Consider the following 13,913-nt stretch of genomic DNA (forward strand, 5'->3'; position numbering starts at 1 on the left):
GGAGGCCCATCTCCCTCCTGAACGTGGACTACAAGATTTTGGCCAAGGTACTAGCCAACAGGCTAAAGGTTGTCATTGGGCGAATTGTTCATCCTGATCAGACTTGTGGCATTCCTGGGAGAAGGATTGCAGACAGCCTTGCGCTGCTGAGGGACACGGTTCATTATATCAAAGACCGCCACGCACATGTGGCCCTGGTCAGTCTTGATCAGGAGAAGGCCTTTGATCGTGTCTCTCATGGTTTTATGCGTAAGGTTCTGTGCAGGTTTGGATTGGGTGATATGTTTTGTTCTTACGTTAACCTGATGTACCTTGATATTTACAGCTCTGTGTTGGTGAACGGCTGGAAGACTGACCCCTTCTCTGTACTGTCTGGGGTCAGGCAAGGCTGCCCTCTTTCACCTCTCCTTTTTGTCTGTTGTATAGAGCTCTTTGCGATGTCCATCAGGCGAAACCCAGAGATCAGAGGGATCACCGCACCGGGTCCAGACCGACTAGAGGCCAAGTGTTCGCTCTACATGGACGACGTCACTGTCTTCTGCGCTGATCAGCGTTCGGTGGCAGCACTCGTCCAGACCTGCAACAACTTCGGCCAAGCTTCAGGGGCAAAGGTCAACTGCGGGAAGTCAGAGGCAATGCTGTTTGGTCAGTGGCACCTGTCATCCCCCGCTGCATTCCCCTTCACAATCAAGCCGGACTTCATCAAAATTCTTGGAGTTTGGTTCGGTGGAGAGGAGGCGGCCCTGAAGTGCTGGGAAGAGAGACTGGCAACAGTCCGGCAAAAGATTGGACTGTGGAGCCTCAGACTTCTTACCATCGAAGGGAAAGCACTGGTACTGCGCAACGAGATTCTTCCCGTTCTTCAGTACACGGCCCAAGCTTGGCCACCTCTTGCTGCCGTCTGTAAGACCATCACGAGGACAGTCTTTCACTTCATCTGGGGCTCCAAAATGGACAGAGTGAAGCGGTCAGTTATGTACAAAGAGCCCCACAAAGGTGGGAAAGGGATCCCGGATATCCCCACCATGCTGCGTGCCTTCTTTGTTTGCAACTGTATCCGCAGGACACTCCTTGAAAAGAACGTTTGCTCTGCTGGGAAGTCCATGTCACGCTTTTTCCTTCTTCCTCTTTGGAGGAAACTTGGTTGGGACAAGTGGGACAGCTCCTTCCCTTACAACTGGACTACACCTTGGTTTTACCTGGATGTTGGACAATTTGTGAGGGAGCACCATCTGGAGGGACTTAAACCAGACTTGTGGAAACCTAAAACTATCCACAAGCTCATCAGAGCTAAGGACATTATGGAGTCTGTTCCAGGGCTCCCTGTGGCCACGGCCAAACATGTTTGGGAGAATGTGGCCTCTAAGAGACTGACTAATGGACATAAAGACATTGCATGGATGGCCATTCAGGGGGGTTTGCCTCTCAGGACATTTATGCACTCCCGGAACCTGTGCAGATATGTTCACTGCCCCTTTTGTATTACCAAGAGGGAGACTGCTCAACATATCTTTTGGGACCGTCCCACTGCACAGGCATTGTTGGATGCCCTGGAACATGAACTTAAGGACAGTGTGCCCAGGACTTGCCTTTCATACCATTCGGTATTTTATGGATTATTTCCTGGGACTCACACCGTTGAGGCAACCCAGGTGGCCTGGCGCCTTATGAACTGTTTTAAGGACGCTATGTGGCTTGCCAGGAACCGCCTCATCTTGAAGCGGGAGAAGATGACCATCCAGGACTGTCGCAGGCTTATCCATAGCCTGTTAAGAGACTATAACACCCTTGACAGTCCTGAGGAAGATGAAGACGACGATTGATTGTAATTGATTGATTGTTGTCTCCTCTTCTCCTCCTCCCCACTGTGTCTATTTTCAATAAAAAACTTTGGTTTGTGCTCCCCTCCCTTTCCCCCTCCAACCCATTCCCCTTCACAGCATGAAGTATTATTGAATGTCATGTCTATTTATGCACCCTTCCCTTTGTGTCTGTCCTCAATAAAAAAACTTTTTGCTCGTGACTCCATCACCCTACCCCTCTCACCTACCTCCCCCTCACATCCAATGTTATTTTATTGTACTGTGATACGTTTTAAGTTTGAATGGTTAGTGCAGTACTTGATGTATATAGTGTAGGATGTCATGTCTTGTACTTTATGCCCTGTATTGTACTAAAACGTATGCATGATCATGTCTTACGGTGTACTGCGTACACTTGAATGAAATGTATGAACTGTGTTTTTTGTACTTTATACAAAATAAAGCTACTTTTTCAATCAAAAAATCTGTTCTTATCAGCTTACCAACTACCCGGTGGAGGTTATGCTGAGTGTGGCTCATCCGATAGCGCACTCTAACATTGGTGAGGGGCTGATGTAGACTCTGCTGCATGGTGCACTTGTCTCTCTCCTGCCCAAAACCCAGAGGACATACCTGAGTGTGGCTCATCCGATAGCACACTCTAACCCTGGTGAGGAACTGTTTGAGACTTGTGTTACCCGATCAAAGCCGGCCAGGAGCAAGAAGACCGACCCCGGGGAAGAAGCGCTGCCGACCCCCCCTGCCTGCCGGGAAGAAGACGCCGGGAGCACCTCCGGCTGAAGAAGCCCTCCTCTCCTCGGGCCCTGCTCCACTGGAAGAAGCGCCTCCTCTTCAGCGGAAGCCCCTGCTCCTCTCTACCCAGCGGGAGGACATCTGCACTGCTCCCTCCACCCCGGACGACCAGCCTCTCTACCCCAGGAAGAGCCAGGACGATGGCCTCAGCTACCCCAGCTCCTGCCTCCACCCCTGCTCCTGCCCCTGGGAAGAAGGGAGGAAAGAACACCGCCCCGAAGCCTCCCCCCGTGGCCGGAACCTCTGCCTCCACTGCCCCTCCTGCTACCGGACAAGGCCAGCCCAGCCAGGACAACCCCCAGAAGACCCCCACTCTGGAACCCTGGATGAGGCAGACCGTGGTCCTGAAGCTGAAGGAAGTGGAAGGAAGGGTCCCAGACATGACGGCCGAGACCTTCGGCAAGAAGATGATCCTGGACCAGGGCTTCTCCAAGGCTGAAACCCTCAGCGTGCAGAACTACCTGAAAGGGATCTGGTACATCACCTTCGCCTCCATTGCCATCTGCAAGAGGTACTGGGAGGCAGTGAAGACTGCGAGACCGGAGTCTCCCTTCTCCCGCTTCGTGGGGAACTGCCCCATCCAGAGAGAGGAGAGAAGAGTCACGGTCTCCATGAGAAATCCTCACACCCCTGGTAAGGACATCGCTACCTTCCTGAGCCGCTTCTGCTCCGTGGTCAAGGACCCCTCCAAGATCCTGGATGTCAACGGCTTCTGGACAGGCAAGTGGTCCATTATCATCAGACTGAGGAAAGACAGCACGGCAACTGACGGACTCCAACACCTGCCATCAAGCTTTGCCCTGGGCGGCTCTGCCGGCCTCCTCCACTATGCCGATCAGCCGAGGAACTGCAGAAAATGCGGGGAAGCTGACCACATGGCGAGAAGCTGCAAGGTCTCAGCCTGCAGGAACTGCAAGGTGGCGGGGCACGAGTCCAAGGATTGCCCAAGAAAATTGTCCTGCAACCTCTGCGGCCTGGCCAGCCACATCTACAGGGACTGCCCCCAGAGGGCCAGATCCTACGCTGCAGCTGCCGGGATTGGACTGCCGGAAAGCGGACCTGCCCCTGCCCTGCAGCCCAAGCCAGCCCAGAGGAAGCAACAGAAGCCCACACCGCAGCCAAGAGCTGGTAAGATATCTCCCACCCCTGTTGTGACAGCACCCCCCTCCCTCCCCGCTGTCACAACACCCCCCCCCCCTGCAGTAGCACTAACCCCCTCCACCGCTACTGCAGCTCCCTCCCTTTCCCTGGAGGATTTCCCCCCCCTCCTCCCTCTTGTGTCTGCAGGTGATGAGAACAAACAAAGAAGGAAGCGGAAAGAGCTGGACAGCCCAGCTGGCGACTCTGACCCTTCCAAGAAAAAGGCAATCGAGCTGGAAGAGGACCCTCTCCCGTCAGAGGGGGCCCTGGTAGAGATGGTGGATGAGCTGCTGGATTCTGAGCAGGAGGAGGAAGAATTCCTACAACTGCCCCAAATCTGCCTATTCGACCAGCTAGAGGAGAAAGGTCTGCTCCCACCCGAAGGGGACACGGGCAGACCGGACCAAGTCCCACCGGACAAGGAGGGTAACTGATGTATTGACTGTGCTAACTCTCTTTTTTCTCCCAACTAATGGCTAACTTTTCTCTTTTTACCATTAATGTGAGGAGTGTGAAGGATAAGATTAGACGTCAGTCTGTGTTTACCTTTCTTGACAGTCAGAAATGTGATGTTTACATGTTGCAGGAATGTTCTCTCCCTTTCTCTAGTTCCTACAGGCATCTGGGGAGGCAGTGGTCTCACGGGCCCTCCTATTGGTCTGGGGGGAGTGACTGTAAGTCTGCAGGGGTCGCCATTCTTATCAGGGGAAGCCTCTTCACATTAGATTCCGTTCAGGAGTTTGTCTGCGGCAGATTGCTTATCGTAGATGGCTCCTGGGCGGGTGAGCCTATCAGGCTTATCTGTGTGTATGCATCCCCGGGTAAGAATGAGCGTTTGGAGCTTTTCCAGACCCTGCGGGCCCAGCTCGCAACCACCAGGGCGGTAGTGATGGCTGGGGACTTTAACTGTCCTATAGAGGAAGATGGTAGGAGTTCTTGTACTAATGCTAAACTTGATGTTTCTTCCAGGTTGTTGCAGGAGATGGTAGCCGAAGCATCCTTGCGGGATGCAGTGGGATCTATGGGGGCCGGCTCTGTGAATTATACTTGGAGCCGCCCCGATGGCTCAGTGCGTTCCCGGATTGACTTTGTGTTTACATCGAGAGCGGTAAGACAAAACAGGCATGTCATGGTTCCCTGCTTTTTCTCTGATCATAGGGCCATTCTCTTTGAAGGTGTTCTGGGTCACGGGTTCCCTCCCGGCCCTGGCTCTTGGAAGCTGAACTGCGCTCTGCTGGGAAAGGAAGAGGTGATGGTTGAGCTGAGGGATGCCTATGTAATGTGGAAAAATGACAAAATGTATTTTGACTGTATGTCTAACTGGTGGGAGTATGTCAAGGGCAAGTTTCGCAGTTTCTTTCAGGCTAAAGGCCGCCAACAGGCGTGTGAGAGGAAGAGAAACTTCAGGAGACTTCAGCGTCAGCTGCAGTCCCTGCTGGATCTCCAACTCTGCGGCTGGGATGTGAGGGATGATCTGGCTGAGGCCAAAGGGGGCCTGAAAAGGCACTTCGAGGAAGAGGCCAATCGCATCATCTTCCGTTCCAAGGTGGAGAATCTGGAGAAGGGTGAGAAATGTAATTCTTTCTTTTTCAGAAAACTCCACTCCGGCCACACGCCCCTGACTGAACTGCGGGACGAGTCTGGCACCCCCAGGAGGGGGAAGGAGGGCGTCATGGGAGTCGTCTCAGACTACTACGGCAAACTCTACTCCCCTAAGACTACAGACGACGACGCAGCTGAATCTTTCCTGTCAGGTATCACTAACCCTATTGATCCTACAGGTAGGGCAGCTATGGATGCCCCCCTCACCTTGGGGGAGCTGCACTCTGCCGCTAAATCCTTTAGGCCGGGCAGGACCCCGGGCAGTGATGGCCTCCCAGCCGAGCTCTATGTAGCGCTGTGGGACCTCATTGGCCCGGACCTGTTAGAGCTGTATGAGGAGATGGTGGTGGAGGGCAGGATGCCTCCTACTCTGAGAGAGGGCTTGATCACGATTTTGTACAAGCGCAAGGGAGAGAGATGTGACCTCAAAAATTGGAGGCCCATCTCCCTCCTGAACGTGGACTACAAGATTTTGGCCAAGGTACTAGCCAACAGGCTAAAGGTTGTCATTGGGCGAATTGTTCATCCTGATCAGACTTGTGGCATTCCTGGTAGAAGGATTGCAGACAGCCTTGCGCTGCTGAGGGACACGGTTCATTATATCAAAGACCGCCATGCACATGTGGCCCTGGTCAGTCTTGATCAGGAGAAGGCCTTTGATCGTGTCTCTCATGGTTTTATGCGTAAGGTTCTGTGCAGGTTTGGATTGGGTGATATGTTTTGTTCTTATGTTAACCTGATGTACCTTGATATTTACAGCTCTGTGTTGGTGAACGGCTGGAAGACTGACCCCTTCTCTGTACTGTCTGGGGTCAGACAAGGCTGCCCTCTTTCACCTCTCCTTTTTGTCTGTTGTATAGAGCTCTTTGCGATGTCCATCAGGCGAAACCCAGAGATCAGAGGGATCACCGCACCGGGTCCAGACCGACTAGAGGCCAAGTGTTCGCTCTACATGGACGACGTCACTGTCTTCTGCGCTGATCAGCGTTCGGTGGCAGCACTCGTCCAGACCTGCAACAACTTCGGCCAAGCTTCAGGGGCAAAAGTCAACTGCGGGAAGTCAGAGGCAATGCTGTTTGGTCAGTGGCACCTGTCATCCCCCGCTGCATTCCCCTTCACAATCAAGCCGGACTTCATCAAAATTCTTGGAGTTTGGTTCGGTGGAGAGGAGGCGGCCCTGAAGTGCTGGGAAGAGAGACTGGCAACAGTCCGGCAAAAGATTGGACTGTGGAGCCTCAGACTTCTTACCATCGAAGGGAAAGCACTGGTACTGCGCAACGAGATTCTTCCCGTTCTTCAGTACACGGCCCAAGCTTGGCCACCTCTTGCTGCCGTCTGTAAGACCATCACGAGGACAGTCTTTCACTTCATCTGGGGCTCCAAAATGGACAGAGTGAAGCGGTCTGTTATGTACAAGGAGCCCCACAAAGGTGGGAAAGGGATCCCTGATATCCCCACCATGCTGCGGGCCTTCTTTGTTTGCAACTGTATCCGCAGGACACTCCTTGAAAAGAACGTTTGCTCTGCTGGGAAGTCCATGTCACGCTTTTTCCTTCTTCCTCTTTGGAGGAAACTTGGTTGGGACAAGTGGGACAGCTCCTTCCCTTACAACTGGACTACACCTTGGTTTTACCTGGATGTTGGACAATTTGTGAGGGAGCACCATCTGGAGGGACTTAAACCAGACTTGTGGAAACCTAAAACTATCCACAAGCTCATCAGAGCTAAGGACATTATGGAGTCTGTTCCAGGGCTCCCTGTGGCCACGGCCAAACATGTTTGGGAGAATGTGGCCTCTAAGAGACTGACTAATGGACACAAAGACATTGCATGGATGGCCATTCAGGGGGGTTTGCCTCTCAGGACATTTATGCACTCCCGAAACCTGTGCAGATATGTTCACTGCCCCTTTTGTATTACCAAGAGGGAGACTGCTCAACATATCTTTTGGGACTGTCCCACTGCACAGGCATTGTTGGATGCCCTGGAACATGAACTTAAGGACAGTGTGCCCAGGACTTGCCTCTCATACCATTCGGTATTTTATGGATTATTTCCTGGGACTCACACCGTTGAGGCAATCCAGGAGGCCTGGCGCCTTATGAACTGTTTTAAGGACGCTATGTGGCTTGCCAGGAACCGCCTCATCTTGAAGCGGGAGAAGATGACCATCCAGGACTGTCGCAGGCTTATCCATAGCCTGTTAAGAGACTATAACACCCTTGACAGTCCTGAGGAAGATGAAGACGACGATTGATTGTAATTGATTGATTGTTGTCTCCTCTTCTCCTCCTCCCCATTGTGTCTATTTTCAATAAAAAACTTTGGTTTGTGCTCCCCTCCCTCTCCCCCTCCAACCCATTCCCCTTCACAGCATGAAGTATTATTGAATGTCATGTCTATTTATGCACCCTTCCCTTTGTGTCTGTCCTCAATAAAAAAACTTTTTGCTCGTGACTCCATCACCCTACCCCTCTCACCTACCTCCCCCTCACACCCAATGTTATTTTATTGCACTGTAATACACTGTAAAGTTTGAATGGTTAGTGCAGTACTTGATGTATATAGTGTAGGATGTCATGTCTTGTACTTTATGCCCTGTATTGCACTAAAACGTATGCATGATCATGTCTTACGGTGTACTGCGTACACTTGAATGAAATGTATGAACTGTGTTTTTTGTACTTTATACAAAATAAAGCTACTTTTTCAATCAAAAAATCTGTTCTTATCAGTTTAATATCTGATACGCCCCCTATCTGGGGGCCATATATTAAATGGATTTTTAGAACAGGGAGATGGAAGAAGAGCTTGCTCTGTCCACTCCACGCATTGACCTGGTATTGCAGTACTTCCAGGACCGGTGCACTTCTCTTATCCAGTTATCAAAAAATAGAATCATGTCTCTTTTCAGCAACAAAAAAACATAAGAACAGATTTTTGTCTCCTGTGTCTTATTTCGTGTCAATTTATTGTGTCTTTTTGTTGTTTTGTTTCTTATCTCTTTTAGCAAACAAGCATTTGCAGATAAGAAGACCCTTTTCTTTGTCCAAAAGGATTACTGAATTGATCCAATTATTCCTTTAATGGAGCAACTTGTGATTTGCAAATTCAATTGGATCTCCGAATGAATGAAACTATTAATCTGACGTAGTGTGTCTCCCTCTTGTGGACCCAGTGACATAATAAAGGCAAGTGAGGATTATGACACACACCTTTTAGAACCCTGCTGCTGTTGCAGCATGCAGCTTCCTTTTCTATTTACTTGCCGGTGGCCCGAGAAACAATTGTGATGCACCTTGAAGTGCTGTTTCTGTGACATGCTGTGAATATTCCGAAAGAAGCTGGGCAGACAGTGTGATTAATTGCCTGGGGAGACGAGGACGGAACGGCAGGCCGACTAATCAGCGGGCGTCGTTGCACTTATGGTCAAGGGGAGGAGTTAATGCAAATTTTGCAGGCATCTCGTTTGAAAAGTCCTCGGCTCATGTGCGTGCCTTTGCAGACAGAGAGGTGTAAAGAGGGTCCCAGTGAAGGTGTCAGGCTTTTCAGGCTAGTCGGGCCTAGAATGTGCAGCAATGGAGTGTTGTGGGCCGCCGCTGAAGAAAGTATACGGCGTGTGGCGTGGCTGTCTCCTACAGTTGTCAGGCCTAGCCTGAGAAGCGGGCGCTTTCCTGGGTCCCTTTTCAGGTTATCGCTTCTCGGCCTTTTGGCTAAGATCAAGTGTAGTATCTGTTCTTATCAGTTTAATATCTGATACGCCCCCTATCTGGGGGCCATATATTAAATGGATTTTTAGAACAGGGAGATGGAAGAAGAGCTTGCTCTGTCCACTCCACGCATTGACCTGGTATTGCAGTACTTCCAGGACCGGTGCACTTCTCTTATCCAGTTATCAAAAAATAGAATCATGTCTCTTTTCAGCAACAAAAAAACATAAGAACAGATTTTTGTCTCCTGTGTCTTATTTCGTGTCAATTTATTGTGTCTTTTTGTTGTTTTGTTTCTTATCTCTTTTAGCAAACAAGCATTTGCAGATAAGAAGACCCTTTTCTTTGTCCAAAAGGATTACTGAATTGATCCAATTATTCCTTTAATGGAGCAACTTGTGATTTGCAAATTCAATTGGATCTCCGAATGAATGAAACTATTAATCTGACGTAGTGTGTCTCCCTCTTGTGGACCCAGTGACATAATAAAGGCAAGTGAGGATTATGACACACACCTTTTAGAACCCTGCTGCTGTTGCAGCATGCAGCTTCCTTTTCTATTTACTTGCCGGTGGCCCGAGAAACAATTGTGATGCACCTTGAAGTGCTGTTTCTGTGACATGCTGTGAATATTCCGAAAGAAGCTGGGCAGACAGTGTGATTAATTGCCTGGGGAGACGAGGACGGAACGGCAGGCCGACTAATCAGCGGGCGTCGTTGCACTTATGGTCAAGGGGAGGAGTTAATGCAAATTTTGCAGGCATCTCGTTTGAAAAGTCCTCGGCTCATGTGCGTGCCTTTGCAGACAGAGAGGTGTAAAGAGGGTCCCAGTGAAGGTGTCAGGCTTTTCAGGCTAGTCGGGCCTAGAATGTGCAGCAATGGAGTGTTGTGGGCCGCCGCTGAAGAAAGTATACGGCGTGTGGCGTGGCTGTCTCCTACAGTTGTCAGGCCTAGCCTGAGAAGCGGGCGCTTTCCTGGGTCCCTTTTCAGGTTATCGCTTCTCGGCCTTTTGGCTAAGATCAAGTGTAGTATCTGTTCTTATCAGTTTAATATCTGATACGCCCCCTATCTGGGGGCCATATATTAAATGGATTTTTAGAACAGGGAGATGGAAGAAGAGCTTGCTCTGTCCACTCCACGCATTGACCTGGTATTGCAGTACTTCCAGGACCGGTGCACTTCTCTTATCCAGTTATCAAAAAATAGAATCATGTCTCTTTTCAGCAACAAAAAAACATAAGAACAGATTTTTGTCTCCTGTGTCTTATTTCGTGTCAATTTATTGTGTCTTTTTGTTGTTTTGTTTCTTATCTCTTTTAGCAAACAAGCATTTGCAGATAAGAAGACCCTTTTCTTTGTCCAAAAGGATTACTGAATTGATCCAATTATTCCTTTAATGGAGCAACTTGTGATTTGCAAATTCAATTGGATCTCCGAATGAATGAAACTATTAATCTGACGTAGTGTGTCTCCCTCTTGTGGACCCAGTGACATAATAAAGGCAAGTGAGGATTATGACACACACCTTTTAGAACCCTGCTGCTGTTGCAGCATGCAGCTTCCTTTTCTATTTACTTGCCGGTGGCCCGAGAAACAATTGTGATGCACCTTGAAGTGCTGTTTCTGTGACATGCTGTGAATATTCCGAAAGAAGCTGGGCAGACAGTGTGATTAATTGCCTGGGGAGACGAGGACGGAACGGCAGGCCGACTAATCAGCGGGCGTCGTTGCACTTATGGTCAAGGGGAGGAGTTAATGCAAATTTTGCAGGCATCTCGTTTGAAAAGTCCTCGGCTCATGTGCGTGCCTTTGCAGACAGAGAGGTGTAAAGAGGGTCCCAGTGAAGGTGTCAGGCTTTTCAGGCTAGTCGGGCCTAGAATGTGCAGCAATGGAGTGTTGTGGGCCGCCGCTGAAGAAAGTATACGGCGTGTGGCGTGGCTGTCTCCTACAGTTGTCAGGCCTAGCCTGAGAAGCGGGCGCTTTCCTGGGTCCCTTTTCAGGTTATCGCTTCTCGGCCTTTTGGCTAAGATCAAGTGTAGTATCTGTTCTTATCAGCTTACCAACTACCCGGTGGAGGTTATGCTGAGTGTGGCTCATCCGATAGCGCACTCTAACATTGGTGAGGGGCTGATGTAGACTCTGCTGCATGGTGCACTTGTCTCTCTCCTGCCCAAAACCCAGAGGACATACCTGAGTGTGGCTCATCCGATAGCACACTCTAACCCTGGTGAGGAACTGTTTGAGACTTGTGTTACCCGATCAAAGCCGGCCAGGAGCAAGAAGACCGACCCCGGGGAAGAAGCGCTGCCGACCCCCCCTGCCTGCCGGGAAGAAGACGCCGGGAGCACCTCCGGCTGAAGAAGCCCTCCTCTCCTCGGGCCCTGCTCCACTGGAAGAAGCGCCTCCTCTTCAGCGGAAGCCCCTGCTCCTCTCTACCCAGCGGGAGGACATCTGCACTGCTCCCTCCACCCCGGACGACCAGCCCCTCTACCCCAGGAAGAGCCAGGACGATGGCCTCAGCTACCCCAGCTCCTGCCTCCACCCCTGCTCCTGCCCCTGGGAAGAAGGGAGGAAAGAACACCGCCCCGAAGCCTCTCCCCGTGGCCGGAACCTCTGCCTCCACCGCCCCTGCTGCTGCCGGACAAGGCCAGCCCAACCAGGACACCCCCCAGAAGACCCCCACCCTGGAACCCTGGATGAGGCAGACCGTGGTCCTGAAGCTGAAGGAAGTGGAAGGAAGGGTCCCAGACATGACGGCCGAGACCTTCGGCAAGAAGATGATCCTGGACCAGGGCTTCTCCAAGGCTGAAACCCTCAGCGTGCAGAATTACCTGAAAGGGATATGGTACATCACCTTCGCCTCCATTGCCATCTGCAAGAGGTACTGGGAGGCAGTGAAGACTGCGAGACCGGAGTCTCCCTTCTCCCGCTTCGTGGGGAACTGCCCCATCCAGAGAGAGGAGAGAAGAGTAACGGTCTCCATGAGAAATCCTCACACCCCGGGTAAGGACATCGCTACCTTCCTGAGCCGCTTCTGCTCCGTGGTCAAGGACCCCTCCAAGATCCTGGATGTCAACGGCTTCTGGACAGGCAAGTGGTCCATTATCATCAGACTGAGGAAAGACAGCACGGCAACTGACGGACTCCAACACCTGCCATCAAGCTTTGCCCTGGGCGGCTCTGCCGGCCTCCTCCACTATGCCGATCAGCCGAGGAACTGCAGGAAATGCGGGGAAGCTGACCACATGGCGAGAAGCTGCAAGGTCTCAGCCTGCAGGAACTGCAAGGTGGCGGGGCACGAGTCCAAGGATTGCCCAAGAAAATTGTCCTGCAACCTCTGCGGCCTGGCCAGCCACATCTACAGGGACTGCCCCCAGAGGGCCAGATCCTACGCTGCAGCTGCCGGGATTGGACTGCCGGAAAGCGGACCTGCCCCTGCCCTGCAGCCCAAGCCAGCCCAGAGGAAGCAACAGAAGCCCACACCGCAGCCAAGAGCTGGTAAGATATCTCCCACCCCTGTTGTGACAGCACCCCCCTCCCTCCCCGCTGTCACAACACCCCCCCCCCCCTGCAGTAGCACTAACCCCCTCCACCGCTACTGCAGCTCCCTCCCTTTCCCTGGAGGATTTTCCCCCCCTCCTCCCTCTTGTGTCTGCAGGTGATGAGAACAAACAAAGAAGGAAGCGGAAAGAGCTGGACAGCCCAGCTGGCGACTCTGACCCTTCCAAGAAAAAGGCAATCGAGCTGGAAGAGGACCCTCTCCCGTCAGAGGGGGCCCTGGTAGAGATGGTGGATGAGCTGCTGGATTCTGAGCAGGAGGAGGAAGAATTCCTACAACTGCCCCAAATCTGCCTATTCGACCAGCTAGAGGAGAAAGGTCTGCTCCCACCCGAAGGGGACACGGGCAGACCGGACCAAGTCCCACCGGACAAGGAGGGTAACTGATGTATTGACTGTGCTAACTCTCTTTTTTCTCCCAACTAATGGCTAACTTTTCTCTTTTTACCATTAATGTGAGGAGTGTGAAGGATAAGATTAGACGTCAGTCTGTGTTTACCTTTCTTGACAGTCAGAAATGTGATGTTTACATGTTGCAGGAATGTTCTCTCCCTTTCTCTAGTTCCTACAGGCATCTGGGGAGGCAGTGGTCTCACGGGCCCTCCTATTGGTCTGGGGGGAGTGACTGTAAGTCTGCAGGGGTCGCCATTCTTATCAGGGGAAGCCTCTTCACATTAGATTCCGTTCAGGAGTTTGTCTGCGGCAGATTGCTTATCGTAGATGGCTCCTGGGCGGGTGAGCCTATCAGGCTTATCTGTGTGTATGCATCCCCGGGTAAGAATGAGCGTTTGGAGCTTTTCCAGACCCTGCGGGCCCAGCTCGCAACCACCAGGGCGGTAGTGATGGCTGGGGACTTTAACTGTCCTATAGAGGAAGATGGTAGGAGTTCTTGTACTAATGCTAAACTTGATGTTTCTTCCAGGTTGTTGCAGGAGATGGTAGCCGAAGCATCCTTGCGGGATGCAGTGGGATCTATGGGGGCCGGCTCTGTGAATTATACTTGGAGCCGCCCCGATGGCTCAGTGCGTTCCCGGATTGACTTTGTGTTTACATCGAGAGCGGTAAGACAAAACAGGCATGTCATGGTTCCCTGCTTTTTCTCTGATCATAGGGCCATTCTCTTTGAAGGTGTTCTGGGTCACGGGTTCCCTCCCGGCCCTGGCTCTTGGAAGCTGAACTGCGCTCTGCTGGGAAAGGAAGAGGTGATGGTTGAGCTGAGGGATGCCTATGTAATGTGGAAAAATGACAAAATGTATTTTGACTGTATGTCTAACTGGTGGGAGTATGT

General features: G+C 51.4%; 1 protein-coding gene, 2 non-coding genes and 2 pseudogenes across 3 annotated transcripts in view; all 5 read left to right on the forward strand.

The window, feature by feature from the left end:
- Positions 1-13,913, forward strand: part of LOC142095485 (uncharacterized) — a 185,296-nt gene that overhangs the window by 2,769 nt on the left and 168,614 nt on the right. Inside the window, exon 3 of the mRNA XM_075178430.1 lies at positions 3,141-3,953. Coding sequence (XP_075034531.1) covers positions 3,141-3,953 — 813 coding nt within the window. The remainder of the gene's footprint in view (positions 1-3,140; positions 3,954-13,913) is intronic.
- Positions 8,059-8,231, forward strand: LOC142095856 (U2 spliceosomal RNA; annotated as a pseudogene).
- Positions 9,051-9,241, forward strand: LOC142095758 (U2 spliceosomal RNA). Its single transcript, XR_012677940.1, has one exon. It is a non-coding gene; the product is annotated as a U2 spliceosomal RNA (small nuclear RNA).
- On the forward strand, positions 10,061-10,251 carry LOC142095759 (U2 spliceosomal RNA). Its single transcript, XR_012677941.1, has one exon. It is a non-coding gene; the product is annotated as a U2 spliceosomal RNA (small nuclear RNA).
- LOC142095959 (U2 spliceosomal RNA) lies at positions 11,071-11,227 on the forward strand (annotated as a pseudogene).

The sequence above is a fragment of the Mixophyes fleayi genome, chromosome 6 (assembly GCF_038048845.1).
Source record: "Mixophyes fleayi isolate aMixFle1 chromosome 6, aMixFle1.hap1, whole genome shotgun sequence".
Classification (NCBI taxonomy): Eukaryota; Metazoa; Chordata; class Amphibia; order Anura; family Limnodynastidae; genus Mixophyes; species Mixophyes fleayi.